Source organism: Pelophylax lessonae (assembly GCF_965119305.1).
Source record: "Pelophylax lessonae genome assembly, chromosome: 3".
Taxonomy (NCBI): domain Eukaryota; kingdom Metazoa; phylum Chordata; class Amphibia; order Anura; family Ranidae; genus Pelophylax; species Pelophylax lessonae.
Genome location: NC_138770.1, coordinates 202705230 through 202732174, shown reverse-complemented (window position 1 = coordinate 202732174; position 26945 = coordinate 202705230). Strand labels below are relative to the sequence as shown.

Below are 26945 nucleotides of genomic sequence, written 5' to 3'. Positions count from 1 at the left end.
CCCCAGGAATATTTACAGTGGAGAGGGCTGGGGAAAAAAAAAAAAAAAAAAAAAAAAAAAAAAAAGAAAAAAAAAAAAACAACACGTTCTGGCCACCTTAGAATGCCTGCTACCTCCAGAGCCGCCAGGACACTTGTACACCTTTGATGATAACATAAGCATAACATGACATTGTCCCATTGAACACGCACTGGACAACCCTGAAGACGATCCGTCCAACTATCAAGACGGTCTGAACGCTCGGAGTTCAAAGACATTGATCGGTAGTCTTTTCCAGCGTCCAGATCTCCTGAGCAGAATGCTTGCCTAGGACGCCTCCCCAGCCGGACAGGCTGGCATCCGCGGTAACCACTGTCCAATACAAGGGGAGGAAGAATCTTCACAGCGAAGCGCCAGTGAATGAAGCCACCATATCAGGGACTCCTTCATGCCCCGACTCAGCCAGAACAAATATTCCAAAGAGTCTTGTCCCATTTGGTCAGAATCTCCATTTGCAGGGACCTCGTATGGAACTGTGCAAACAGAACCGCCTCGAAAGTAGATACCATCAGGCCCGACACCCACTAGCAAGTCCGGAGTGACAACCATCTGTTGGACAGTAGGAAACTAATTGCAGCCTGCAACTTCTGGAGTTTGTCCAGAGGAAGGAGCACTTTGGATGAGGCCGAGTCCAGAGTCAGGCCCAAACAGTCCAGCTTTGTGTACAAAAATCAGAGCAGACTTCTGAAAATTCAGAATTCAGCCGAACTCCCGCAGAGTTCATATTGTGATCTCCAGGTTCTCCAGAGCAGAGGGAGGCTCCGCTCGGAGAAGGAGATTGTCCAAAGAAGCCAGTATCAAGGCTAGCACTGGGGCTAACACTTTTATGACGACCCAAGGAGCAGAGGCCAAAGGGTCAAAAGGTAACGCCACAACCGGATAATGCTCCTCTCCCACAGCAAAGTGGAGAAAACACTGGTGACTGGCACATACTGGAATGTAAAGGTAGGCATCCTTAATAAATCGAACGAAGCGAGGAAATCCCCCCCCGATGCAGGGATGTCACCATTGTTCGAATGGACTTCATTCTGAACACGCACAAAGTTTAGCGCCTGGAGGTTCAAGCTTGGACGCACTTTGCCTTCCCTCCTGGAAAAACGTTCCAAAGTCCGAAACATGACAATTGCCCCTTGAAGGAAAAGGTCTTGTACCGCCCTAAACAGACCCTGTAAGCGGTCTGAGGACAGGCGCAAGTTGGAAGAAAAAAAAAAAAAAAAAAAAAACTTGTCGGGGGGACAAGAGCAAAACTATCTTGTAGTCAGACTGAACAACTTCGTGGACCCACTTATCTTGCAGTAGGGAAGCCCACAGCTCCGGCATCCAGCGAAGACCTCCCCCCACCCCCCGATATAAGTGAGGGTGCACCTTCATGCTGAAGTAGCTTTGTCCAAGGGTCTGGAGAAGCCCGATCTTGGCTTGCCAGACCAGGTATGTTTGGATCCTCCTGAAGAGGTCCTGAAAGGCTTTGAGCCCTTGTCAGTCGACCCTGAGGGACAAAAAAACTTCTTATGAGTGGAGAAGGAAGGCCTAGGTCTACGACGAGGTTTCTTGCCTTTAATAGCCTGCGGAAGAAAAGTACTCTTCCCCCTGTGGGACCTTTAATGAGGTCATCCACGGTAGCTCCAAACAAGCGATCTTTGTTTTCAAGGAGATCAGTCAAGGGGGTTTTGCGAGCCCGTAAGCCACCTCCACCCGGGACACAAGGGGCTCCAGGACCGCCATGGATGGATGGTTGGGACCCGGAGGGTCCTGCTGCCTCAGAGGGGATCAGGTGGGAAAATGTGCTCCAAAGAATTCATGAGTCACCAGGGGGACCCCACAAAAAGTGAACCACACTCCTAAGGAACAACCCCCACCGCGCTGGCAGCACCACCCAGTCACCAGGCACAAAGCACCAAGCGATCCTTAGGAGAGAGGGAGAGGACCCCAACAGACTCACAACCCACAGAAACAAGCACATGCAGCAACCAGGATAATCTGCACTACATGTGTGGTGATCAGGAAGTAAAATGATACAGGAGTCAGCACCAGGAGATGAGGGGCTCCCACAGCCAAAATAGCCGCCCACAGGGCTCCACCATCATTGCCGCTATTTTGAATGGCAAACCACAGCAAAAGGGCCGCCAGACTACACAAACATGGCAGCCGTTTATAGAACACACAGGCTACAACAAAATGGTGACACCACTAGCCATACGGGGACCCAGGATTGTGAAACCAGGCCTCAAAAACCGATCCAGGCAGGATGGGGGCCCTGGCAGGAACCCCCACCAGGTACATCATCTCCTTGAGGGTTAAATAATTCACATCAGTCTCCAATCTTCAGTGGTAATCTCACAGGCCATCCATATGTGCAAAAGACAAAAATGCTCCAATAGTGCAGTATCATTTGACAAATATTTAAAACGATTTAAAACCTCCAAAAATTGCACCCACATTAAACACAGTAAACATCGCATAGTATAATAGCATCTCATGTAGCAGCACCCAGCATATACTGTGTAGTGTCTCACCCCACCTATGTCGATTCCACCGGAAAGTCACTTCCGGTATAGCGCATTGCGTCACTTCTGGTTGCCGTACAGCCACGTCCAAACGCGGATTTTCCCCATCATGATTTTATTCATTCAACACTTAAGTTTTCATTATATTGGAGGACTTAATATATTTTTGGACATTACACACGCTTTTGGATTATTTATTTTCACTTTAGTCACTGGGTGATAATATAGGTTTATGGCACATGCTAATTGTTTACTATATATACCTATAATTGGTGTCTTATTGTACATAGGTTATTGTCATAATAATGGGATTTTTTTACTTACCGTAAAATCCATTTCTATGAGTCCACCGGACGTAGCTGCTGCTTTAAATCATAGACGGATGGGCAATAAGGCCCCTCCCACTAGGAGTGACCAGGTAGAGCCAAAGGCTTTGACACGCCCAGGGGGGCGGGGTCCCTGGGTTATTATCCCTCGCCTCACCATTGCATCTTCAGTTTAGTTGCAAGCAGTGAATAATAACCAAAACCCAACTCTTCAGAGAAAAGAGGGGTGAGAGCTACGTCAGTCTGTGGACTCAGAGAAATGGATTTTACGGTAAGTAAAAAATCCCATTTTCTCTTTCGTCCACCAACGGACGTAGCTGCTGCTTTAAATCATAGGACATCCAAAAGCAGTAACCACTGAGGGGTGGGGAAAGGACAAACTTAAAAGAATGGAATTAAGGCTGCAACTGATTACTTTTATAATCGATTAGTTGGTCGATTATTGTTTCGATTAATCGACTAATCGGATAAAAACCTCAACAAAAAAAAAGGTTGGTGTATATTTTAGTTAATATTCTTGAATATCTATATACAGTGGTAAATATAAATATACAGCTCTATAGTCCACTCTGAGACAGATATATGTATTATTAGAGGTTTAAATGTGGTACATAGACTCAGATCTAAAAATTTTAAAAGGCCTAAAAAACTTTTTTGCAAATTTTTAGACCGGATTGGTATATAATATTCACGACAGACTCCCTTATTAATAGGCAGGTACCGTAGTTTGATAAAAGCTCCCTGCGCTTGCTGTCACTTATGCTGGCCATACACAAACTAAATTTTTTAGAAAATTTTTAAAAAACATTCCTCCGATTTTCTAACCATTAGTGGGATCCATTTGGTGTTCGTTGTCAACCACAGTGACAGGAAAATTCGAAGGAGCAGAATGGAAATTTTCTCGATCAAACGAATCTTCAAATATTGTATGTGATTTTTGCTCAGAAGTTATATTCATTTTAAAATTGAATGTTAAATGCAAGTGGAATTTTAAAACACTGGTCCATTCAACGAATATACAAATCATTTTTGTATAAATATAGATACAAATATTTTTATCCAAAAATCCAATACATGTATGGGCAAGCAGAAGACCTTTAGTAGCAGCATGCTTTTTTTTTATCACCTGTCATGATGGGATTAAAAAAAAAAAAAAAAAAAATAGCCCTTTAAAGTAAAAAGAAAAAAAAAAAACAGCAGATATCGCTACTGTAATATAATTATAATTTCTACTGTGAAACAGTGAAAGTATTGTATCTTGTATCATATGAAATGTATATAAAACAAATATGCCCAGAAGTCGGATATGCAGGATATTTTAACTGGGAGTCAAACATGAAGCAATATGAAGGGTGGAGGGGGGAAATAACATTTATATATTAAAGTAGTACTAACAGCGGAGACTTTTTTTTTTTCCATGGATATAATAATTTTAAATATAATGCACAATACTAGTATACTTGTAAACTTTTACACTAAATGTAATTGTAATGCCTTATATCACCTCTAGTCTATCATCCTCCACCTTCTCTGGGTTCAGATACTGATCTTCCCTGCACAGAGCCCTTAAAGTGATTGTAAACAAGGTATATAGCAAGGTAAAAAAAAAAAAAAAAAAAAAAAAAAAAACCCTCTGCCTTTAGAATCAATTTGGTTCTTTCTCTTGCCCAGGACTACATATCCCATGAGGCATTGTTCCTCACACATTCACAAGTTCTCTGCCATCTACTGACATGTATGGACGGTGTACTGAGCTGTATGTGCGTTGCACTGTATTTTCTGATATGTAAACAAATAATGCATTCTGTATGCAGAACAACTAATCGGCTGACCGATTAATCGATTACGAAAATAGTTGACAACAATTTTTATAATCGATTAATCGATTAGTTGTTTCAGCCCTAAATGTAATTCCCACGGCTAACATAGCCAACTCTATAACATTGAGCTCAACAAGCAACAACTGGGGCTCAGTTGTAACAAAACCATAAAAGGAGAAGGAAAAATAGACTGCTCCTTAAATGGCTGCCTGCAGAACCTTGCGGCCAAAGGACGCATCCGAGGATGCGAACATATCCACTCTGTAAAACTTGGTGAACGTATGTACAGACGACCAAGTGGCCACCTTGCCAACCTGCATCACTGATGCCTGAAAGCCCAAGAGGCACTCAACGCCCGCGTAGAGTGAGCCGTGACAGGGAAAGGAGGAACCTTGCCCTTAAGAGAATATGCCTTCACCACCGTCTGTCTGAGCCATCGAGAGATGGTCGCCGCAGACGCAGCCTGACCCTTACGGGGTCCATCCGTATTCACAAACAGAGTCTGACTTAAGGAATCAGTAGTCTCCAGATACACCTATATCGCCCGAATCACATCCAAGCAATGCAAGGCAATATCCTTAGGATGTGAAGGTTTCGGACAGAGTGACAGAAGCACTGTTTCTTCATTCAGATGGAAGTCTGAAACCACTGATTAGGCTGTAACACTACCTTATCCCTGTGTATTACCAGATAAGGAGAGCGGCAAGATATCGCTGCTAGTTCAGAAACCCTGCGTGCAGGAGGTGATAGCCACCAAAAAGGCAACTTTCTGCGACAAGCGAGCAAAGAAATATGTCTTATGTTCTCGAAAGGAGATTTCTGAAGAACTGATAGAACCAAATTAAGGTCCCAAGGAGGTAACGGAGACCTCCTGGGGGGAGCCAAATGGGGAACCCCCTGAAGAAACGTACAAATAAAAGTGCGTAGCCAAAAGGCGTTGGAAGTACACAGCCAAAGCAGAGATATGACACTTAAGAGTGCCCAACGCCAAACGTTAATCAACCCCTTTCTGTTGAAAGGTCAGGATCCTGCTCATAGCAAAGGATCTAGGATGCAGCTTCAGCGATTCGCGCCAAGCAATGTACGCTTTCCACGTACGATGATAAATCTTCAGAGAAGTGAACTTCCTAGCCTTAAGCAAGGTAGAGATCACAGAATCGGACAGACCCCTGTCCTTTAACACCTTGCTCTCAACAGCCAAGCTGTTAAAGCCAGCGACTGTAAAGCAGGATGGAAGATGGGACCCTGAGATTGAAGATCTTCCCGCAGAGGAAGTGTCCACGGACCTGGGACCTTCAGCCGAAATCACGTAGGCTTACCAGGATCTTCGGGGCCAATCGGGATCCACCAGAATTACCAGAATCTCCTCCAACTCGACCCTGCGTAGCAGGCGAGATAAAAGTTTCAAAGAGGAAACGAATGTTAGCCCGTACTGGCTCCAGGGAGCCACCAGGGCATCTACTGCTTCGGCCAGAGGGTATCTGGACCGAGCCACAAACTTTAAAACTTTCCTGTTTTGTCTGGAGGCGAACAGGTCCACATCCAGGGTCCCCCACCGGAGACACAGCTGGTGGAACACCTGTGGATGCAGGGACCACTCTCCCTTATCCAGAGTTTGACGACTCCGGTAGCTCGCCTGCCAATTGTCTACGCTGGGAATATACAAGGCGGATAGCGCTGGGACGTAGTCCTCTGTCCAGCGCAGGATCTTGGCTACCTCCAGAGCTGCCACGGCACTCCTGGTGCCCCCTTGATTGACATATGCCATTGCTGGACTGGACTCAGACAGAACACCCCTTGAGACTGTCTGTCCAGTGGAACAGCCTCAACTTGATTGCTCTCAGTTCCAGAACGTTGATCGGGAGCTTGGACTCTTCCAACTTCCAGGTCCCTTGAACATTCAGGGTGCCCAACCCCACCCACCCCCCCCCCCCCCCCCGGTCAGACAGGCATCTGTCGTCACAACCGTCCAGAATACAAGGAAGGTAGGATTTTCCTTGGAGAAGATTTGGAGAGCTGAGACGCCAATTCAGGGAGTCCTTTGATCTCGACTCAAACGAATTAGACTATCCAGGGATAGAGGATCCTTGTCCCATTTGACAAGGATCTCCTGTTGCAAAAGTCTCGTGTGGGCCTGAGCATATGGTACGGCCACGAAGTAGGACACCATCAGGCCCAGCACCTGCATAGATGACCTAATAAACACCAGGTCGCAAGCCAGAAGCGACAGAATCGCTTCCCTTAACTTCACAGGAGGTAGAAATACCTTTGCCGAAGCTGAATCTAGGATCATCCCTAGATAATCCAGTCTGGTTGTTGGAACCAGGGCAGATTTCTCAAGGTTGAGATTCCAACCGAACTACTTCAGACTGTGAATGGTCACCTCCAAATCCCGTTCGAATGTCACAGATGAGTGCGCTCGGAAAAGAAGATCGTCCAGGTACCCCAGAATCGCTATTCCTCTCTGTCGTAGCAGAGCCAGTATAGGGGCTAACACCTTGGTGAAGAACCTGGCAGCAGAGACGAGACCAAACGGTAATGCCGCAAATTGAAAATGGTCCTTACCGGCACAAAGTGGAGAAATCATTGATGACCCTGGCAAATAGGGACATGGAGATAGGCATCCTTGATATCGATCGAGGACAGCAGATCCCCCTGATGCAATAATGCCACCACTGACCGCAGGGACTCCATGCAAAATTTGTGTAAGCGCACAAAGCAGTTCAGAGTTTTGAGTTTAAAGATTGGACGCAATTTGCCCTTCCTTCTTTTTGAGGTTTGAATAGAAACCTCAAAAGCGTTCCTGATGAGGAACTGGTACAATCACACCTTGTGACAGCATATCCCGAATCGCTTCGTGCAGCCCCTCAAGGCGTTCTGGGGACAGCTGAAGATTGGAGGTAAAAAATCTGTTTGGCGGATGGGAACGAAACTATCTTGTACCCGGACTGAATTACCTCGTGGACCCACCTTTTTGTGCAACAGTGAGGTCCAAGGATCCGGGAAGAAACTTAGACGTCCCCCCACACCTAAAGAGGGTGGGGGTGCCCCTTCAGGCAGAAGGGGTCTGCCTGGAGGTGCTGGGGGCAGAGGATTTCGGCTTACCAGCCCATCGTTGCCCAGATCCTTTTCTGCCCTAAGTCGGTTTGGTTTTCTGCGACACGGTCAAAAGACAAAGACGCTTCTGGTCTGTAAAGGAAGGACCTTGCTTACACAAGGAAGACTTACCCTTAGTCGAGTGAGGAAGGAGTGTGCCCTTTCCCCCAGTGACTGTCTTGATCAAGTCATCCAAGGAGGAACCAAAAAGGCGATCACCCTAAAAGGGAAGATCTGCCAAAAGCTTCTTAGAAGCCTGGTCGGCCGACCAGGATTTTAGCCAGATCGCACGTCTTATGAGCACATTTACCACTGACGCTCTTGCCGCGAGCGGAAGAACGTCCAGGTTAGCATGGCATACAAATTGCAGAGTTTGCTATAAATGGGCAGATGACATTAACCGGGCTACCGTCAGTGCCTCTCTCAGAGCCTTTACCCATTCAAACATAGTCTGAGAGACTAGAATAGTGGTCAGGGCAGGCCAGAGAACAGATCCCACTACCGTATACAGTTGTTGGGATAAGACATCAATACGTCTGTCAGCCGGATCAGGGAGAGATGAGAATTCTGCCACCGGTAAAACCGTGGCCTTGTGAATACCGCATATATGGGGGGTCCACCTGAGGGGGGGGGGGGGGGGTCGTCCATTTGCGTAAGATCTCTTCCTCAAACGGGTAGCGTCTAGCCAAACGTTAGGGAACTGCAAGCGTGCAATTAGGTGGCCGCCATTGTTCCTCCACTAAGGCGGACAAGACTTTGGGACAAGGGAAAACCTTGGCCGATTTCTTTGCCCTAAGGGATCCAAAGGATACCAAGGCTCCTTGCGATTTAGAAATCACATCCATGATTTTTAGGGTGTCCCTCACTGAGGATATCAAAGCATCTACCAGCGCCTTTTCCTGTGCCAAAGCGGGTGTGGAAACATTCTCTTCCGCGTCAGAAAAGTCTGAATGCGTGGACGCATCCTCCAAAAGGGGGTCTGCGTCGCCGGTGACCATATCGGCCTCAGAATCTGAGGTCTGAGATGAGACAGACGAGGGCAGAGGGCGTTTTTTAGTAAATGCTGCTGCAATAATGTCCATTTTTCTGGACATTTCTTGCATCACAGACAAAGTCACATCATGAGCATCAGAAGCGGACCCCAACGATACATCAGGGGTCGCAGACAAACTTGGGGAATCCCTGTTCGACATATGGCCAAAGAGTAGGATTGCACAGTAAGAATGTAAAGAGCAGACAAGGAAACGGGGAAAACACCGGAACCTGCACCGCAAGGGGTTAAACAGAAGCTTCTCGGAAAATAGGAGCAATGCGTGCCCAATCGCCAAATAATAACTCCCCTGAGGCTAAGTGAGGTTACAACGGCACCACAGGTCCCAGCAAGTCCGCCGCTACCAGCGTGCACTTCGCCTTTAAGAGGCAATCGCGATGCACACAGCGCTACACCAGGGGATAATACCAAGCCCCCTAAAGGCCTGAAATCCCTCTGAAGATGAAAAGGTGAAGGCCAGGGTAATTAAACTCCTCTAGAGTAGTTACCACATGGAGAACACAGCAAGGTCCATCAGCAGCATGGAGAAGAGAAGGTAGAAGGAAACGCCCCCGCACCACAAGAGCCAGAAGCTCCTGTGCTGTTTTGTCTCTGGCTCCAGCAAAATGGCCACCGGCATTAGTGATAGGGATACCCAGGCAGGCTGCAGGCCACAGCAAAATGGCGGCTTTGCACCAATGAGCATGTGACCTCTTCCAAAGACCAGGCAGCTAAAACTGAAGATGCAACGGTGAGGCCAGGTGTAAAATTCCAGGGGCTCCGCCCCCCTGGGTGTGTCAAAGCCTTTGGCTCTACCTGGTCACTCCTAGTGGGAGGGGCTTATTACCCATCAGTCTATGATTTAAAGCAGCAGCTACGTCCGTCATGGACGAAAGAGAAAAATAAAAAAAAAAAATAAGAAAAAATGCCAGGACCAGAGATGCCAGCAGGGAGCTAGGTCCTTACTCCTACTAGGCAGAAAAAAAACTGACGTCCTAGAGTCGGTTATTGGGAGTATACCCCCTGGGACTGCCCATGGGTGTGGCCAAAGTTTTGTTAACTTTTGTTAACCCTTTTCCGCCTTGTGTCCTTTTCCCAGAAGAGCAGCATAACCCAACCGGCAACGAAAATCTGAAGCTGTGTCCGTCAATGAACGAAAGAGAATTACATTTTTCTTTTTTTATTCCGGTCTTTTTTCATTTATATTGAAAAAATAAAAATAAAAATCTCAGTGGTGATCAAATACCACCAAAAGAAAGCTCTATTTGTGGGGGGGACAGGAGGCACATTTCGTTTAGTTACGGGGTTGCATGACCACGCAATTACCAGTTAAAGCTTCCTTCCTCTGTTATCAGCATGAATCACTTCTGACAAGTTTTCCTGATACACAAGATTAATTTGTGTTCGGCAGGAAGTGCTAAGACCAGAGCTTGTCTATTCAAAACACAGTTCTAGAGTGTGTGAATGGGGGTGTGTTCCGTTCCTCCAAGCAGCTCTTACACAGTATAACTGCAGACTCCCGCCCCCTTCTCTGTGCTGAGAAATCTAAAGAAAGATTTTTTTAACACAATCGCACTTCCCAAAGGGTATAGAAAAGGGGAAGACTGCAGATAAACGAATAAAAAATATGTAGGATGATTTCTTTAATCTTTGTGTATCACCTGAGGAGGTTCACTTAACTTGTTATATGCTCAACCACTTTGAGCAGCTGGAAGGAAAAGAAAGGCTCGTACAAGATGTTGTACAGTTAAAAGCGCATTATTTAGCAGTTTGGGACAAGCTTTTATGTTAAAATCTACAATGGCCAACACAGTCCCACTGCTAACTCCTGAAAAAGATGCCTTTACACATCACCCTAACAACCCAGTTTCTTCAATATGAACAAATGGGGATAAATAATGGGAGCTGACATGTTTTCAAAAGTGCAAACTCCAGTCTGTCATGATCCTGGTTTTCCTGTCTAATATGCCTGACCTGAATCAAGCATGCAGCTAGTGAAGTCTCAATAATGTGATTGCTTGTTCTGTATAACCTAACAGGATAATGGTCATGGAGCCTAAAGTTCTACTTCCATAAATTATGCAAGTGTAAAAATTTGATTTCCAAGTGCTTACAGAGGTTGTAAACCTCAAAAAAACAAAAAAACACACAAAAACCTGAAAGACAAAAAGGCTTAATGAGCTAGTATGTATTGCTTACTTACCTTAGAACAAAGCCCATGCACACCGCTGACAGGGCCAACATGTTAACCAGTCTTCCTTCCGGGCTCGCGTCCTCCGGTCATCCTGATTGGCCTGAACAGCGATTACGTCACTCCTGCGCATGGGAGCCGCCGTTCACTGCACAGGGCCCTGAAGGAACGGCACGGGCGGCCGATACCTCAGAACGCATGCGCCAGTGATTTAACTGGCTGCATACAAAGTAAATATCTCCTAAACGGTGCATGTTTAGGAGATATTTACAGTAACTATAGGTAAGCCTCATCATAGGCTTACCTATAGGTACAAATTACAGAGGAAGCTTTACTTCCTCTTTAAAGCAAATTATAGAGTATATCAATAATAAAACTTTAAGCACATGTAATGTAAATAGGATACTATTTTGTTTTAGGAAGTGGATCCTTTATGCCAACTAAAATACAGCACAAAAAAAAAAAAAAAAAAATCACACACACACACACACACACACACACACACACACACACACACACACACATCAAAGCAGCTATAATTCAATGCGGGGGATAAGAGATAATACCTCTAGGGAGATGAGAAGCTCCAATATGTAGAGGTGGCCCTGGAGCGTTGCTGCGGATGATGGACATCTGGACATTGGTGGCAGCCATGATATGATGCAAACTATTATGGTGACCCTGAAGAAAGAACATAGATCAAATATGAAGAATAACCAACCTCTGAGTTGCCTTGGAATATAGCTGTGGTGGTGGGATGGATCTGTGTAAGGGCCCCCATACACATTACAATCTGATCATACAATCGCTGTACAGTAATATTTGGAGGATCTACCTAAACTACCCAATCAATGTGAATAATCAGGCATGCTCTTGCACTACATAATAGTTTGTATTTCTGAAGGAGTTTGTACATTTTTTGGAGGAACTTAATGGAGAGCTGCTTAATTGCTCCCCATGCAGAACCATTCAGTGTCTCTACATCCTAGACCCAGCCCCTCATCTCTACTGTAAACATGGTATAGCAGAGAGAGGGGGGGGTCATAAGCTGATTTTAGGTTTGCTTTAGGCTTACTTTTACATTGGCTGTATTTCAGATGGGCAGCAAATTAAGGTTTTAGTATAAAAGGTTTGCTACAGGAAGCATTAGGTCATGAAGTCATACAAACCCAGAAGTCATTAAACTAAATTTCATCCAGTGGAGAATTATGGCTGTGAAGTCCTATTAAATGTATCAGTTAGCAAAGGTCCCTACATCTTAATAGCATCAGCATTTCTCTGTCTTGTCTAGTCTGCCTGCTTTCTGCTACAAGCAGGCAGTGACAGTAAAGAACTGTATATTTAAGAATACAGTTTTTTTTTCTTTACACTCAGAAAGACAAACATTAACAATTATGCTTAGCCGCAAGGTGGCTAATAACACACAGCTATAGATAAAAATAAGTAACAAATAAAGTCAGCTAGTATCCCTAGGATAGTTTTCTCCATATTTTTGATGACCACTAAAAATCCTTTTCCATGACAGGACAAATTAGCTCAGAATCCACAATTCAAAAAAGCATCAAGATAACTATTTTTCTATTTAGTGTGTGGCACTGACCTGCTGTCCACTGATGGTGGCAACAGGAATAGCAGAAGCCTGAGGAAGACCACTCTCCATGGTGACTGTCACTGGCCCAGAGACTTTAGGTACAGCAGACAGGGCAGAGGGTGGTGCTGGTGCAATGGGGCGACTGGGTATAGTGGGCTTCAGAGGCTGCTGTGGGAAGACATTAAAAGTCTACTTATGCCTTAAAATATTCATATAATTTGCCTTCAACAAGGATTTGAAAGACAGAACTAAAATACTACTACAAAAAAAGTCTACTACGAAAAAAAAAAAGTTTAGGACAGCACTTCTTTTGGAGCACTAGATAAAATCTTAAACGCTAAGAGAATGCTGCAATCTGATACTAAAATAATTTAAGAATTTCTGGCAAAAGCCAGCAAGAGAATATGTTGACATTTTCTTAAAGACCATTAAAGAAGCCCAATTCATCATCAGTCATTTTTAGGATGACTAAACAGTTTATGGGCCAGTTAAACTAAAAGCACATACCTTCAGAATTCCCTCAGGGAAGGAGAGTGGAACAGCAGGAAGATGAGTGGACTGAGCAGTCATGGTGAGAGGGCTCGCTGTGTGATGGGGAACCATCTGTAACTGGGGGTAAGGTCTGACTACTACAGCTTCCTGCTTGTCGTCTCGAGAAGGAAGTGAATTAGCAGTAAGGGGATCACGGGGCTGGCTTTCCATATCACGGGTTGTTTCCTCACCTCCTGGATTAAAAATATGTCAGTTACAGGATTTTAGATTAGGATGACATTTACATAAGGAAATTTCCTACGTAGGAAAAGTATTTGAAGGTCTGCATGGAACAGAAAATGAACATGTAACAAATGTATTGATAGACATTACCTGACCCAGGAATATTCTGCCCCACAGTGCCTCCACTACTCGCAATCTGTGGTGAGGGAATAGGGGCCCCTTGCCGGGGAAACTGTTGTGAACTCATGTCCTCCTGATAAGAAAATACCATAGATGCAATAAAATAACCTGACTGTACAAGTTTACTGTAGCTTCCATTTACAATTGCTGTAAAACAGAGGCATCAACAAAGGTTTGCACAAAAACAGCATTTTTTTAGTGAACTAGGTTTCATGTAATACTGCATGGTAATGTGTGAAATGATCATGGTTTACTATAACCGATTTGAACAGCATCAACCTACTTCACTGGAGTTTAAGATTCTAAAGCCCCGTACACACGCACCGATCGTCGGCCGAACGATCGGCCGTCTTTTGTCCAGGGCTGTCGTGTCTGTTGAAAACTGCAAAAGACTGCACACGAATTTTGTCGGCCAACAACAGCTGACTGCAGAAGTGATGTCATGTGATGGTTAACTTTCCTGGTCTTTCTTTTCTGAGCATGCCCAGTCTTGCAAATCTGCTGTCTGTCGGCCGAATTCTGTACTGACTGGCGAACAATCGGCCGTTCTGGTGTTGGCCAACAAAAATTTTAATGCTTGCACGACAGATTCTTTTCGGCCGAAAGTGCGCTGTCGGCTGTCGGAAGCATCATACTAACAAGCCTACAATCGGCCGATCGGTCGTTGGCCGAATCTTTACGGCCGACAATCGGTACGTGTGTACGGGCCTTTAGTTTAAAAAAGTTATGCATCGTTCCCAGAAAATGTGGATACCCACTTCAACCAAGATTTATGCAAACAAGATGGAGTCGTGGCCTAGCTGATACTGGCACTAGAAATTTTAGAAATCCGTTTCTTAGAAAACTTTTTGGAAAAAAAGAAAAAAAAAAAAAAAAAAGAAACAAACCCTGCAGGACAAAAGGCACAATGGGCATAATAGCTCATTATGAAATGTCTACCTTAGAACGAAGCCCCGACACGGTCACTTGGACACCGCTGAGGCAGCTGACATCTTCCCTCGGCGTCTCTGGCACTGTGAGTGGCTGGAGCCGCAATGATGTTACTCCCGCGCATGCGTGAGTGAGTTCACTTTCTGGCAAGGAGCTCTGAAGGTCCGCCGGCCTTCAGAGCGCATGTGCTGCTGGTGTCAGCGGCTGCATGTAGGGCGAATATCTCCTAAACCGTGCAGGCTTAGGAGATATTAATTTTACCTACAGGTAAGCCTTATTATAGGCTTACCTGTAGGTAAAAGTTAAAAAGTGGAGTTTACTACTGCTTTAAATTACTGACAAAGTATGAGATGCTAAAGCTGCTCTCTGCAGTATTCTGCCACTAGACTTCAAGTGGTTGTAAAGTGAGAAGGATTTTTTAGCTTTATGCATGAAAATAAAAAGCCTATTGTGTGCAGCAGCCATCCTAATACTTACTTGAGCCCATCTCTATCCAACGACATTGCAAGAAAATACTCGGCCGCCTGAGACTCTTCCTCCTCATTAGCGGAGACAGCAGCAGGGCACCATTGGCTCCCGCTGCTGTCAAAATCAGTGAGCCAATAAGGAGAGAGGGCCGGGCCATGGCACCACTATAGCCACTTGCTGTAGGGGCACTCAGCAGGATGAAGGGGCCAAAAGAGCTGAAGAGGGACCCAAAAAGAGGAGGTTCTGGGCTGCTCTGTGCAAAACCACTGCACAGAGCAGGTATGAGATGTTTGTTATTTAAAACAAAACAAAAAAAACACACACACACACACAAGACTTTTCATAAGGCCCCTTTCACACATGCGGACTTTTCAAATACGCCAATCAGTTTTTCAGGCAGATATGAACGGATGCCCCATGCATCTCTATGGGGCAGCGGATGTCAGCAGAGACATGTACGCTGACATCCAATCCGATCCTGTCCGTCAAATCCGGACGGACGGAAACCCTATCATCCAATTCCCCCATAGAGAACAGCGGGGATCTGACACCACAGTCTCTGCACACAGAGCGGAGATAGAGCTGTCATCCGCCTGGTCAGTGGGGATAGGCGGATCAATCCCCCGCTGAGCAGAACGGCTCAGTCAACGTAACGGAGCCGTGTGAAAAGGGGCCTATTTCATTGGTAGGTCTAAAAGTGATTGTAAACAAGCAATTGAGTGTGTAAAGTGTAAAATCCTGGAGGTTTGTGTGACTGGGGGGGGGGGGGGGCACAGAGTGTGTGCAGCCTGCTCAAAATTTAGGACAGGCTCTAATACTTGCCAGCTGTGCGCTGCTCAATACGGCACTCAAGTTTAGGATTTTAGGTCTCTGAAAGCATACAGCCCTACACATGAGTACTGCTCAGAATGCTATACAGTCGCCATGTATTTCAGCCTGTCAGATTTTGACAGGCTTCTGGGAACAAGCTTTATGCTGTCTCCCTGCCTCCCATACACCCACAATTGTCAGTTTTGTTTGATTTTATTTTTGTTTTTCTCTACACTGTATGGGCTTAAAGCCCAGTTGTGCATGGGGCCTTGAGAGCTGACTGTCTTTCTAGAAATGGAATGACTCTGGAGAAGAGTTAAAGCAGTCTTGTGACTTTGACCAGTGTTTGGTTAAAGCTTGTAAGAGTTTTTATTCTCCCCCATCTGTACTATGCACTCTGCCTGGACAGTGCTGATTGGCCCTGAGCTAAAACATGCACTCTCCCAAGACAAAAAAAAAAAAAAAAAAAAAAACTCAAGCAATACACACCAAACTGAGAATGTGCAGCTTGCCCCCAAGGCTTTGTTTTATCAGGGGATGGTTTGGGGACTGTGGAAGAAGGGGGGGATCAAACAACATTTTTTTATTTTTTTTTTTTTACACAATGCAGAGGATTAGCCCCTTAGGTTCCACGGTGAGTAGAACAAGCATGCTTTACTGCATATACAGACTGATTTTACTGTTGTGGGTTTAATAACACTTCAAGTTTCTCAAAGAAAAAGAAAAACTTTAAAACAACTGAAAAGAATTACTTATTACCTTCATGTGAATTTGTTTAAATGTTAATCATTCATTTATAAAACATTCTTTTTTCAGACCATTGTATATTGATAAAAATGAATGTGGCCCTCGGACCTTAAAGTAAAAGAAAGAATTAAACATTTTAGGTTGTCCCCAGAAAAGTAAGAAGGGAATTCTTCCAAAGGCAACACTAGTTCTTCAACATGCCATTGCGTCCATCAATATCCCCAGAATTGAAAAAACCCACAACAGTAAAATCAGTCTGTATATGCAGTAAAGCATGCTCGTTCTACTCACTGTGGCGCCCTAAGGGGTTAATCCTCTGCATTGTGTAAAGGGGCCATTTGATCATGTCTCCTCTGATCTTCCCTTTCAGCTCTGTCCAGACAAAGACAGGGGGCATGCAGCCTTATAGGACAGTCAGAGGAGAATGAAAATTAGGATACAAGTCAAAAGACTGCTATATACTGCTGATCAGAAAAGTTATTTAGCAGTTTATATTTAGTTAAAAAAATTGTCACGCTTAGCCAGAAAGGGGTACCATTTATACGTTGACGTCTATACAAATGTGCCTCTTTTTGATTTTCAAATTGGCACAAGTGGCACCGTGTGATAATCGCCGGGGCTTCCCCCAACGGCTTGTAAATTTCTCGACTTAGACAGGGGAGAGAGCCTGCTTGATGTCTGATAAATTGCTTGCAGTGAAGTGGAGGGACACATGTAATGTTTTTGTTCTGTCCTCCATTTACATAGATACGACAGTCCAAAATGCAAAGGCGACTGGTGTTGAGAAGCCCCTCTGTGTCCACGAATACAACTTTAACATGGGAGGGCTGGACTTTAACGACCAGATGATGGCGCTGTACTTAGCTGCCCGTAAGGCCCTACGCTGGTACAAAAAATGTCTGTATACTTATTTCAATTGGCTCTGCCGTACGCTTATGTGCTACACAAAGCGTCAGGAAGAAGTGGATCCTTCCTAAAATTCCAGAAAGAGATCATAGCCCTTCTGTATCCAGATGCAGTGAGCCGGCTGCATGAGAGACATTTTCCAGATGTTCTCCCTAGCAACTCTACCCAAAGAGCACCCCAAAGAAGATGTCATATCTGTAGGAAACGTGGATTTAGGCGTGACATCCGTTATTTTTGTCCCTCCTGTCCAGGCCAACCTGGTCTCTGCATTGGGGACAGTTTCTTTCGCTACCACAAACTAGTAGAGTATTAGTATAGGGTACATTATAGGGTACAGCACGGCACAGTCTAGGGCACTTTTTTTTTTTCACATAGGGTCTCAAAAAGTGTTGGCTATTGCATTTTGAGAGACCCTAGCATGGAAGTTTGTTTTTTTTTTTTTAAAGTTACAAAAAAAAGTGTAAAAAAATAAATAAATAAAAGCCAAAAACTGTTTTGAGTTCATTTTCTGTTCTTACTCTGCTTTTCTACTTTTACTGTACTTTATAATATACTGTTATACAGTAATGTTTTTTGTTACTGTGTTTTAGGCTACATTCACACCTGAGCGTAGCGTTTTCGCGCGTTTTTTTTACAGGCGTTTTTAGATTGAATAGAGACCAATGGAAAATGTCTGTAATCTGCCCAAAAAGAAGCTCATGTACTTTTTTGAGCGTTGGGCGTTTTGCTCACAGTGTCAAAACGCTCAGATGTGAACAGGGGCCATTGAAATGAATAGGATTTGTCTTGTTGGGCGTTTTGAGAGCTGATCCTAGAGCAGAAAAACTCCCCAAAAACGCCCCAAAACGCCTACATGTGAACGGAGCCGTATTGTTAACCATTGTTTGCTTTACAGGTACACCCATTAGCTGCAGCACTGATTTGTTTATCCTGACAGTAACAGCGATTGCTCTCACCAAATACGTAATCAATGATTGTAGCGCTGTAGGAGGCAATTTCACCAAAATTTAAAAAAAAAAAAAAAAAAAGCATATATGACGAAGCATAGGGGGGTGGGGTGTACCTCCCCTATGCTTTGCCATATTTTTTTTTACATTTTTATTGGCAGAGATTTCGTCATCTACATCGAACAATGCGAATGGAGGAATTTGCTGTGTTTTTTTTTCCTTCAGACGGAAAAAAAAAAAAAAAAAAAAAAAACCAACACTGCATTTATGCCCATCATTAGAAGTGGGTGGATGCTGGGAGGTCTAATGATGGGCATACCACACATTTTCTGGTATCGTTTTTTATAGCCAGTGGTCAGCTTTAATGTAAAAAGCAATCCTAGCAGATAATTACCTGATAGATTGCTTTTACAAGCAGTGGGGTGTCATTTCACATATATCCATGGAATGTGTGAGCAATATCATTTTCAATATCAAAGTGACAACTTTGTGTAAAAAAAAAAAAAAAAAAGTTGTAATTTTCCCAATACTTGTGGCAAAATCTAAAATATTCAATGGACTTAACATGCCTCTCAGAAAATATCTTGGGGTGTCTACTTTCTGAAAAGGGGTCATGGGGGGGGGGGGGGGGGTTTGTGCTATCTTGGCATTTCATGGCCTCCGAAACTGTGATAGGTAGTGAGGAGTGACATCAACAATTTACGCACTCAGAAAGCCTGAAGGCAATGATTGGTTTTCAGGGTCCTGTATGCAGCTAGACTGCCAAAAAGTCTCACACATGGGGTATCTCCGTACTAAGGAGAAGCAGCAGAATGTATTTTGGGGTGTTATTTCACATATACCCATGGCATGTGTGAGCAAAATATAATTTCAATGGCATCTTTTTGTAAATGTATTTTTTTTTAGCTGTCATTTTTCAAACACCTTTGACGAAAAAATTAAATACTCAATGGGCTCAACATGCCTCTCAGAAAATTCCTTGGGGTGCCTACTTTCCAAAAAAAGGGGTCATTTTGAGGGGGGGCTTTGTACTGCCCTGCCATTTTAGCACTTCAAGAAATGAAATAGGCAGAAATTAAAAGCTGCGTAAATTCCAGTATTTACACCATAGTTTGTAGACGCTATAACTTTTGCGAAAACCAATATACGCCTATTGAGATTTTTTTTTTTTTTTTAATCAAAGACATGTAGTTAAATACATTTTGACCTAAATATGACAAAAAGTGAGTTTATTGGATATTTTTAGAAAAAGTAGAACATGTTTTCCTCAAAATATTTGGTCTTTTTTCATTTATAATAGCAAAATATAAAAACCGCAGAGGTGTTACCACCAAAAGAAAGCTCTATTTGTGGGGGGAAAAAAAAGAAAAAAAAAAGGACATAAATTGCAATTGGGTACAGTATTGTATGACCACGCAAAAGTCAGTTAAAGTCATGCAGTGCCAAATTGCAAAGAATGGCCTGGTCATTAAGGGGGTAAATCCTTCTGGTCCAGAAGTGGTTAAAGGAGATGCAAAGTCAGAAGGTTTTTGATATCTTAATGCATTCTATGCATTAAATATAAAAAACCTGTGTGCAGCAGCCCCCCCCCCCCCCACCCTCATACTTACCCGAGGTCCCTCTCTGTCCAGCAATGGTAAGCGGAGGTAAGTATAACATGTTTTTAGAAAAAAAAAAAAAAACACAACTTTACAATCACTTGCTAGTTGCAATGCACACCAAACTGAGCATGTGCAGAGTGCCTCCAAGGCTCTGTACTATCAGCAGATAGGATTTGGGACTGTGAAAGGATTTGGGACTGTGAAAGAAGAATCTGAGAAGACCGGATCAAACTGCTTCTTTTTTTTTTTTTACTCAATGCGGAGGATTAACCCCTTAGATATACACAGTGAGTATAACAAGCAAGCTTTAATGCATATACAGACTGATAGGTTTAGGAACACTAAGTAAATAATGTGCAGTGCCAGTAGCAGTGTAGAATTATAAAAAGCTAAACCAAAATAAAAGTAATATTCATATTTTGGATTAATTTTTATTTTTTTTTTGATTTAATCATAAAGATTACTAAACGTGCAAATGATCAAATCCAAAACCTCAATTACAATTTAGTAAATTCATTCATTTGTGCATAAAGAAGTTTAAAATCAACCAAGTTTATTAAAATAAAGTGCATCAATTCACTGAGGATCAGTGAACAGATAACTTTGTGATCTCTGCTATATGCAGATACAATCACCAACACTCACCAGATAAAATGGCTGTAGAGATAACAGCAGCTACTGCGCTTTATTACATTCAAGGTAACACTCCACTCTGATAATTTTACACTGCTCCACTCCACTCCGATAATTTTACACTGCTACAAGTGCTGCACTTTATTTACTTAAAGCGGAGTTCCACTCAAAAGTGGAACTTCCGCTTTAAGTAGTTCCGACTCCCTGACATGCCACATTTGACAGGTACCCGCTCCCACTTCTGCTAGGGCCGCCTAGGCGGCTCGGGCGGAAGTTCTCCTCTCCCCCTCCCTCCTTGCAATCTTCTGGGACACGTCACAGGTCCCAGAAGATTGCCTGGCCAGTCACGACGCAAAGCACAACCCGCGCATACGCAGTGCGCACCCGGCTGTAAAGCCGGCAGCTGTCACAGCTGGGTGTCCACAGTAGTGATGCCAGCGCCACGGGGAGAAGATGGAGAGAACCAAGGCTCCCCCTGGCCGCATCGCTGGACCATGGGACAGGTGAGTGTATGTTTATTAAAGTCAGCAGCTACACTTTTTAATAAACAGAAAAGCCAGTGGAACTCCACTTTAAAGTCGTTATAAAGTCTGAAGGTTTTTATCTTCATGCATTCTATGTATGAAGGTAAAAAAAACCTGTGTGCTGCTCTCTCCACCCACCCCCCCTTATATTGACCTAAGCTCCCTCTCAATCCAGCGACCTGCACAGGAGCCTCGGTTGTCCTGGGAATCTCTCCCCTCATTGGCTAAGACACAGCAACAGGAACCATTGGCTCCCACTGCTGTCAATTACAGCCACGGAGCCAATGAGAAGATAGCAGGGGGCGGAGCCGAGCCACAGCTCTATACATCCTATGGACGCATAGAGTGGGGCTTGGGAGCGAGCACGCAACAGTACCAACATAGCTGGCGGCTTGCTATCGAGGGCAATGGTCAAGCGGGAGGAGCCACGAGCACAAGAGGGGGACTCTAGAAGAGGTTTAGGGCTGCTCTATGCAAAACAATTACACAGGGCAGGTAAGTTTAACATGTTAACTACTTCACAACTGCCCTATAGCAGTTTAACTGCTACAGGGGGACCGCTGTGCACATGATCAAGTATATATGTGATTCCGCACTTGCGCGTAGCAGGTGCGAATGCTGTGATTATGCAAAGTGGGAGTCGATCAGTGGGTACCACGGACTATGTCAGCTGGCACCCGCCGATCATTCGCTGCAGAGGCAGAACGGCAGCCTGCCTACGTAAGTAAGGCAGATTAGCCATTCTGTCAGTAGAAAAAGGCATGGATCCTGCTCCTGCAAAGCAGGGACTTTGATCAATGCAGTAAAAGCACCTCCCACACAACACAAACACAGAGAATTGATGCTCCTGCGCTTAAGGGGGTTGTTATGCGACTTGGACACACAGACTTCAACTGGTATTATCATTGTCCTGCTGTGCTGCCACTCTCAATGGGTCGGGAGAAACCCAAAAGGAAAGAATACAGAGGGCGCACCAGCCTAGCGCATTACCTTTAAAACAATTTGATAAAATCGTATGCAAATCATACTCACAAAAGTGGATAAAAAACAGGCACAAAAAAGAACAAGTCCACCGGAAATAGTTCACTGGTACACACCGTGGTTAGACATAGACCTCTAAATACAGCTTACGGGTTTTGGGGGTGTCCACCCTTCCTAATTAGCTCTGAGGAAGGGTGGACACACCCGAAACGCATAAGCTGTATTTAGAGGTCTACGTCTAACCAGGGTCTGTACCTGTGAACTACGCCCAGTTGACATTTCCGGTGGACTTATTGTTTTTTTAGGAACTGGGAAATGGTCCGATGCTGTCTATTACATCCACTTCCATCCCTAAATCAAGCAGGAGAGAAGTCCCATCTGGGCCATTTCTCTCCTTCCTATTCTTTTTTGTGCCTGTTTTTTATCCACTTCTGTGAGTATGATTTGCATACGATTTTATCAAATTTTTTTAAAGGTAATGCGCTAGGCTGGTGCGCCCTCTTTATACTTTCTTTTCACAATACAAACACAAGCTAGGCACACAGGTCAAGCAGAATTCCACCCATTTTTGTGTTTAATAAAAGTCAGCAGCTACAAAAAGTGTAGGTGCTGACTTTTAATAAACACACTGACCTGTTCCACAGTCCAGCGATGCGGCTGACAGGAGCCTCAGTACTCCCCCTGTTCTCTCCGCGGCGCTGGCAACTCTAGTGTTGGCAGCCTGCAGCTTCACAGCCAGGTGTGAGCCACGCGTCCTGAGTGAACGGGCAAACTTCTGGGACCTGCGACGTGTCCCAGAAGCTTGCAGGGGGGGGGGGGGGGGGGGGGACTTCCGCTCGGGAAGTGGAAGCGGGTACCTGTTAAATAAAAAAAAAACATGACATGCCAAATGTGGCATGTCAAGGGGTCAGGAGGACTTAAAGCAGAAGTTCCATTTTTGGATGGATCTCTGCTTTAACCCTTTGATTGCCCCTGATGTTAACCCCTTCCCTGCCAGTGTCATTAGTACTGTGTATATTTTTAGCACTGATCACTGAATTAGCGTTACTGATTCCCCCAAAAAATGTCAATTAGTGTTCGATTTGTCCGCTGCAATATTGCAACCCCACTTTAAATAGCTCATCACCGCCATTACTAGTAAAATAAATAAATAGTCCATAAATATATCCCAGTATGTAGACGCTGTAACTTTTGTTCAAACCAATTAATATACACTTAGGGATTTTATTACCAAAAATATGTAGTAAAATACATATTGGCCTAAACTGATGAAGAAATTTGTTTTTTGGTTTTTTTATTGGATGCGTTTCATAGCAAAAAAGTAAAACATGATTTTTTTTCCCCCCAAAATTGACGTTATTTTTTTGTTTATAGCGCAAAAAAATATAAAGGGCAGAGGTGATCAAATAACACCAAAAGAAAGCTCTACTTGTGGGAGACAAACAGAAATACATTTCATTTGGGTACAGCATAGCACGACTGCGCATTTGTCAGTTAAAGTAACAGTGCCGTATCGTAATAAGAGGTAAATCTTCTTGAGCTCAAGTGGTTACTAAAAAAAAAAAAAAATGAACCTTTAGAACAACTTTAAGGCCCAGTGCTTTTTTCTGCAACAAGAAGACATGGAAAGTAGGTTATATGGGTTTCAATGAAGTAGCTCACACCAGTGCAGTGCGTTTCACTGCTTTTCAGCTCCAGAAAAAAAACAAAAAAAAAAAAAACACCACGCTGCCTTTTTCCTGCACAGAAGTGTACTGGAACACAGCAAAAAGCATAAAAAAGCACCAGAGGCCACACAGTGGGAAACAAAATATAATTTGGAAATGCACCAAATACGCCCTGGAACGCATTAAAAACACACATGCAGAAATGCATTCGGAAATTATCTGGAGGACATTTTTTGGTGTGAATAGGCACAAAGTGTTTTTTAATGCATGCATAGCATGTCTCCTTTGCAACAAATAGCTGCCTGCTTGCAATTTTTGTATAATGTGTTTAACTTTAAAGCGGTAGTAAACCCCGCTTGGTCATTTTTACCTACAGGTAAGCCTGGAATAATGCTTACCTGTATGTAAAATGAGTACCTTCTAAACTTGCACGGTTTGGTAGATATTCACCCTGCATGCAGCCAGTGACATCACTGACACATGCGCTCTGAAGGTCGGGCATACCTTGCTGGAACTCAGAGATTTGTGCCAAAACCAAGGAGTCCAGCATGCATGTGTGGAAGCTATGTCATCGCGGCTCTGGCCAATCACATAGCTGACACGTCACGCATGCGAACCCAGAAGACAGACCGGGGGAAGATGTCAGCTCAGCAGTGACAGTGCGCTGCAGGAGGGCTTCCTTCTAAGTTAAGTATTCTAAAACGTACTAGTATGCTATGCATACTAGCACATTATACAATTGCTTTACAGGTTTTTTTTTTTTTAAACCGCTTTAAACGCAGCTATTCACAGCAATCTTTCAGAACTCACTCTGACAAGTTTGAGTCACATCGGCACCATGCTGGAATACACAGCAGCTGACGCGTGCTATCAAGCAAGGCATTGTATGCGCTGTGGTCAGCACATCACACCATTTTTTGTTTCAACTTGATTGAAACACCATGACATTTTACGTCATCCTTATGCCACGCAGCAAGGTGGTGCACCATTTTTTGTTTCAACTTGATTGAAACACCATGACATTTTACATCATCCTTACGCCACGCAGCAAGGTGGTGCAGTGTGTTGAAACATGCTGCAGCAAGAAAAAAATAAAAGTAGTTGTGTGTCGTGCTTTCCTTCATCATGGTGATATCATTTAACTAAAGCCAGCCACACATGGATTAAAAGTGGGCCGCTTTAGCAGGGACTGGTCAAATTTTAACCCATGTATGGGCAGGGAGGTTGTACAGAAGTTCATCTATCAGTTGTCTTCTGTACAACCACTTTGTCTGATTTTCCACGCTCGATCAGAACTGAGGGCTACAGCTGACAGCGCTCAGTGTATTCTGATGGGGGGGGGGGGTCTTCAGGCTGTCATACTATAATAGATCCACAGAGAGGATTCCTCATCCACATCAAACGTGTGGATGGTGGATTTGAGAGTTTTTGATTTTTAACCACCTGGTTGAAGATAAAAAAAAAAAAAACCACACCCTCTACAGGCTGCTTAAAGAGCAGCTCCAGTCATTTTTGTGTTTATTAAAAGTCAGCAGCTACAAAATATTTGCTATGGGCACCTGGCTGTGACAGCTTGCGACTTCACATCCGGGTCCCCACTGTACATGCACGAGCGGCGCGGTCCCAAAGTCTTCACGGACCTGTCATGTGTCCCAGAAGTTGAACTTCCGAAAGTGGGTGCAGGTACATTTTAAAAACATTTCACAAACTGGAGCCGGGGAGGAGGACTTAAAGCACAAATTCCCCTTTTGGGTGGAGCTCTGCTTTAAATTGGAAATAGGGCAAATTGCCTCATCCGTGCAATGTGAAAGACTTATCCGACACGTCCGATGAGACCAGTGCAAGATGGAATGCGATTGGTCAGCATGGGCTACTCTGTATAAAATCAACAGATATAGGAGAGGGGGGGGGGGGGGAGGGTGCAGTAACCCATAGCAACCAATCAGAACGTGTCACCTATGCGACCTACCAGAAGTGAAGTGTGATTGGATGGTCTGGGAGACTGCATCTCCTGGTTGCCATCAGCACTGCCTGACAGGATGGAAGCCTGCTTATACACATACATATGTATATACACACACCGCACCCGCTCGCTATGTGATAGCAAGTGTCTGTGCCGGGCCAGCGCTCCGGTGTTCTCGGTAAGCAGACAGACACACAGCTTGCTAGGACTTGTAGTCCCCTAGAAGCTGCAGTGGAACCCCAGGACTGGTACTAGTAGCCCCCGTCACAGCACTGTAGGGAAGGTCAGCTCCCAGTTACGGGTACAGTCCGTGCAGCAACAGCAATGGAACACCTACATTCAAGGCGACGGGCAGGCCGGTCTGCGAAAGCTTCCCCCTTTCCTCTTCACCGCACTGAGCACCGACCCGCACTGTCAGCGTTCCCAGACACGGTTCGGTCCTCTCAGACACTACTTCGGTTTCCGGTTCCGGTCTCCGTCTTTCTCTTCCCTCAGTCTGACTGTACCGCGCTCCGCCACCGGTCACGTGACGACCGACGGCCCGCCCACCCACCTACCAAACAAGGGAAGCGGTAGGAGGCGGAGCCTGTGGGATGAGCTGAGTTCTTCCCTCCCACAAGCTGAAAAGGAAATAGACCGGAGCGGGGAGAGGAGTGTGCTGTGTACGGTTTACCGCAGTGGCGGACGGCTGGAGACAGTGGACAGAGATGTATGACGGCCATGCTCCACTACATATGGGGGGTCAGAGCTGGGATCTGCTCTCTGGAAATGTCCCTGACCATAGAAGAAATAATGTGTGAAATCAGCAAAATGGACCCCACACGGGACCTGCGAGATTATCAGGAGCCCTGGCCACCCCTCCCATTAAAGGACTGAGCTGTGTGTTCTTATGAGCACCTTTACTTCCACATCTCATGGGGTCTGGCTTTTTTCAGTGCTCCCCTTCTCCCCCGTGTCATTTCTGTGCTTCCTCTGCAACATTTTTATTTTATTAAATGTAGACATTTTGTAGATTAGCCCCTGGAAATGGAGTGCAATAACTAATACATAGGGATTGATTTAGTAAAGGCATAGAGGGTTGTTTGCAAGAGAATTAGCGAATTTTCACTATGTAAAGAATACCTAATCGTATGCAAGGAAGAAACAAAACAGTATTTTGCAGCCACTTGATTGGATGATGGAAGTCAGCAAAGCTTCACCTTATTTACTAAGGCCGGTGTTCCGTGAGAATTACCTACCCGTGAGAAAAACCTACCCCTCGTCACTTCCGGTTCTCG

At 44.5% G+C, this 26945-nt stretch overlaps 1 protein-coding gene across 6 annotated transcripts in view; it reads right to left on the bottom strand.

Annotated features, from left to right (window-relative positions):
• SAP130 (Sin3A associated protein 130) overlaps positions 1–26209 on the bottom strand; it is a 114510-nt gene extending 88301 nt beyond the window's left edge. For 3 of the 6 annotated variants that reach the window (XM_082249679.1, XM_082249680.1, XM_082249682.1), the window contains exons 1-5: positions 26006–26209; positions 13462–13564; positions 13105–13322; positions 12607–12765; positions 11573–11687 (exon numbers count right to left, since the gene is read on the bottom strand). In XM_082249679.1, coding sequence (XP_082105805.1) covers positions 11573–11687; positions 12607–12765; positions 13105–13322; positions 13462–13558 — 589 coding nt within the window. In that variant the 5' untranslated portion in view covers positions 13559–13564; positions 26006–26209. The remainder of the gene's footprint in view (positions 1–11572; positions 11688–12606; positions 12766–13104; positions 13323–13461; positions 13565–26005) is intronic. The other 3 variants (XM_082249683.1, XM_082249684.1, XM_082249681.1) reach the window with 2 other exon arrangements.
• Between the last annotated feature and the right edge of the window lie 736 nt (positions 26210–26945).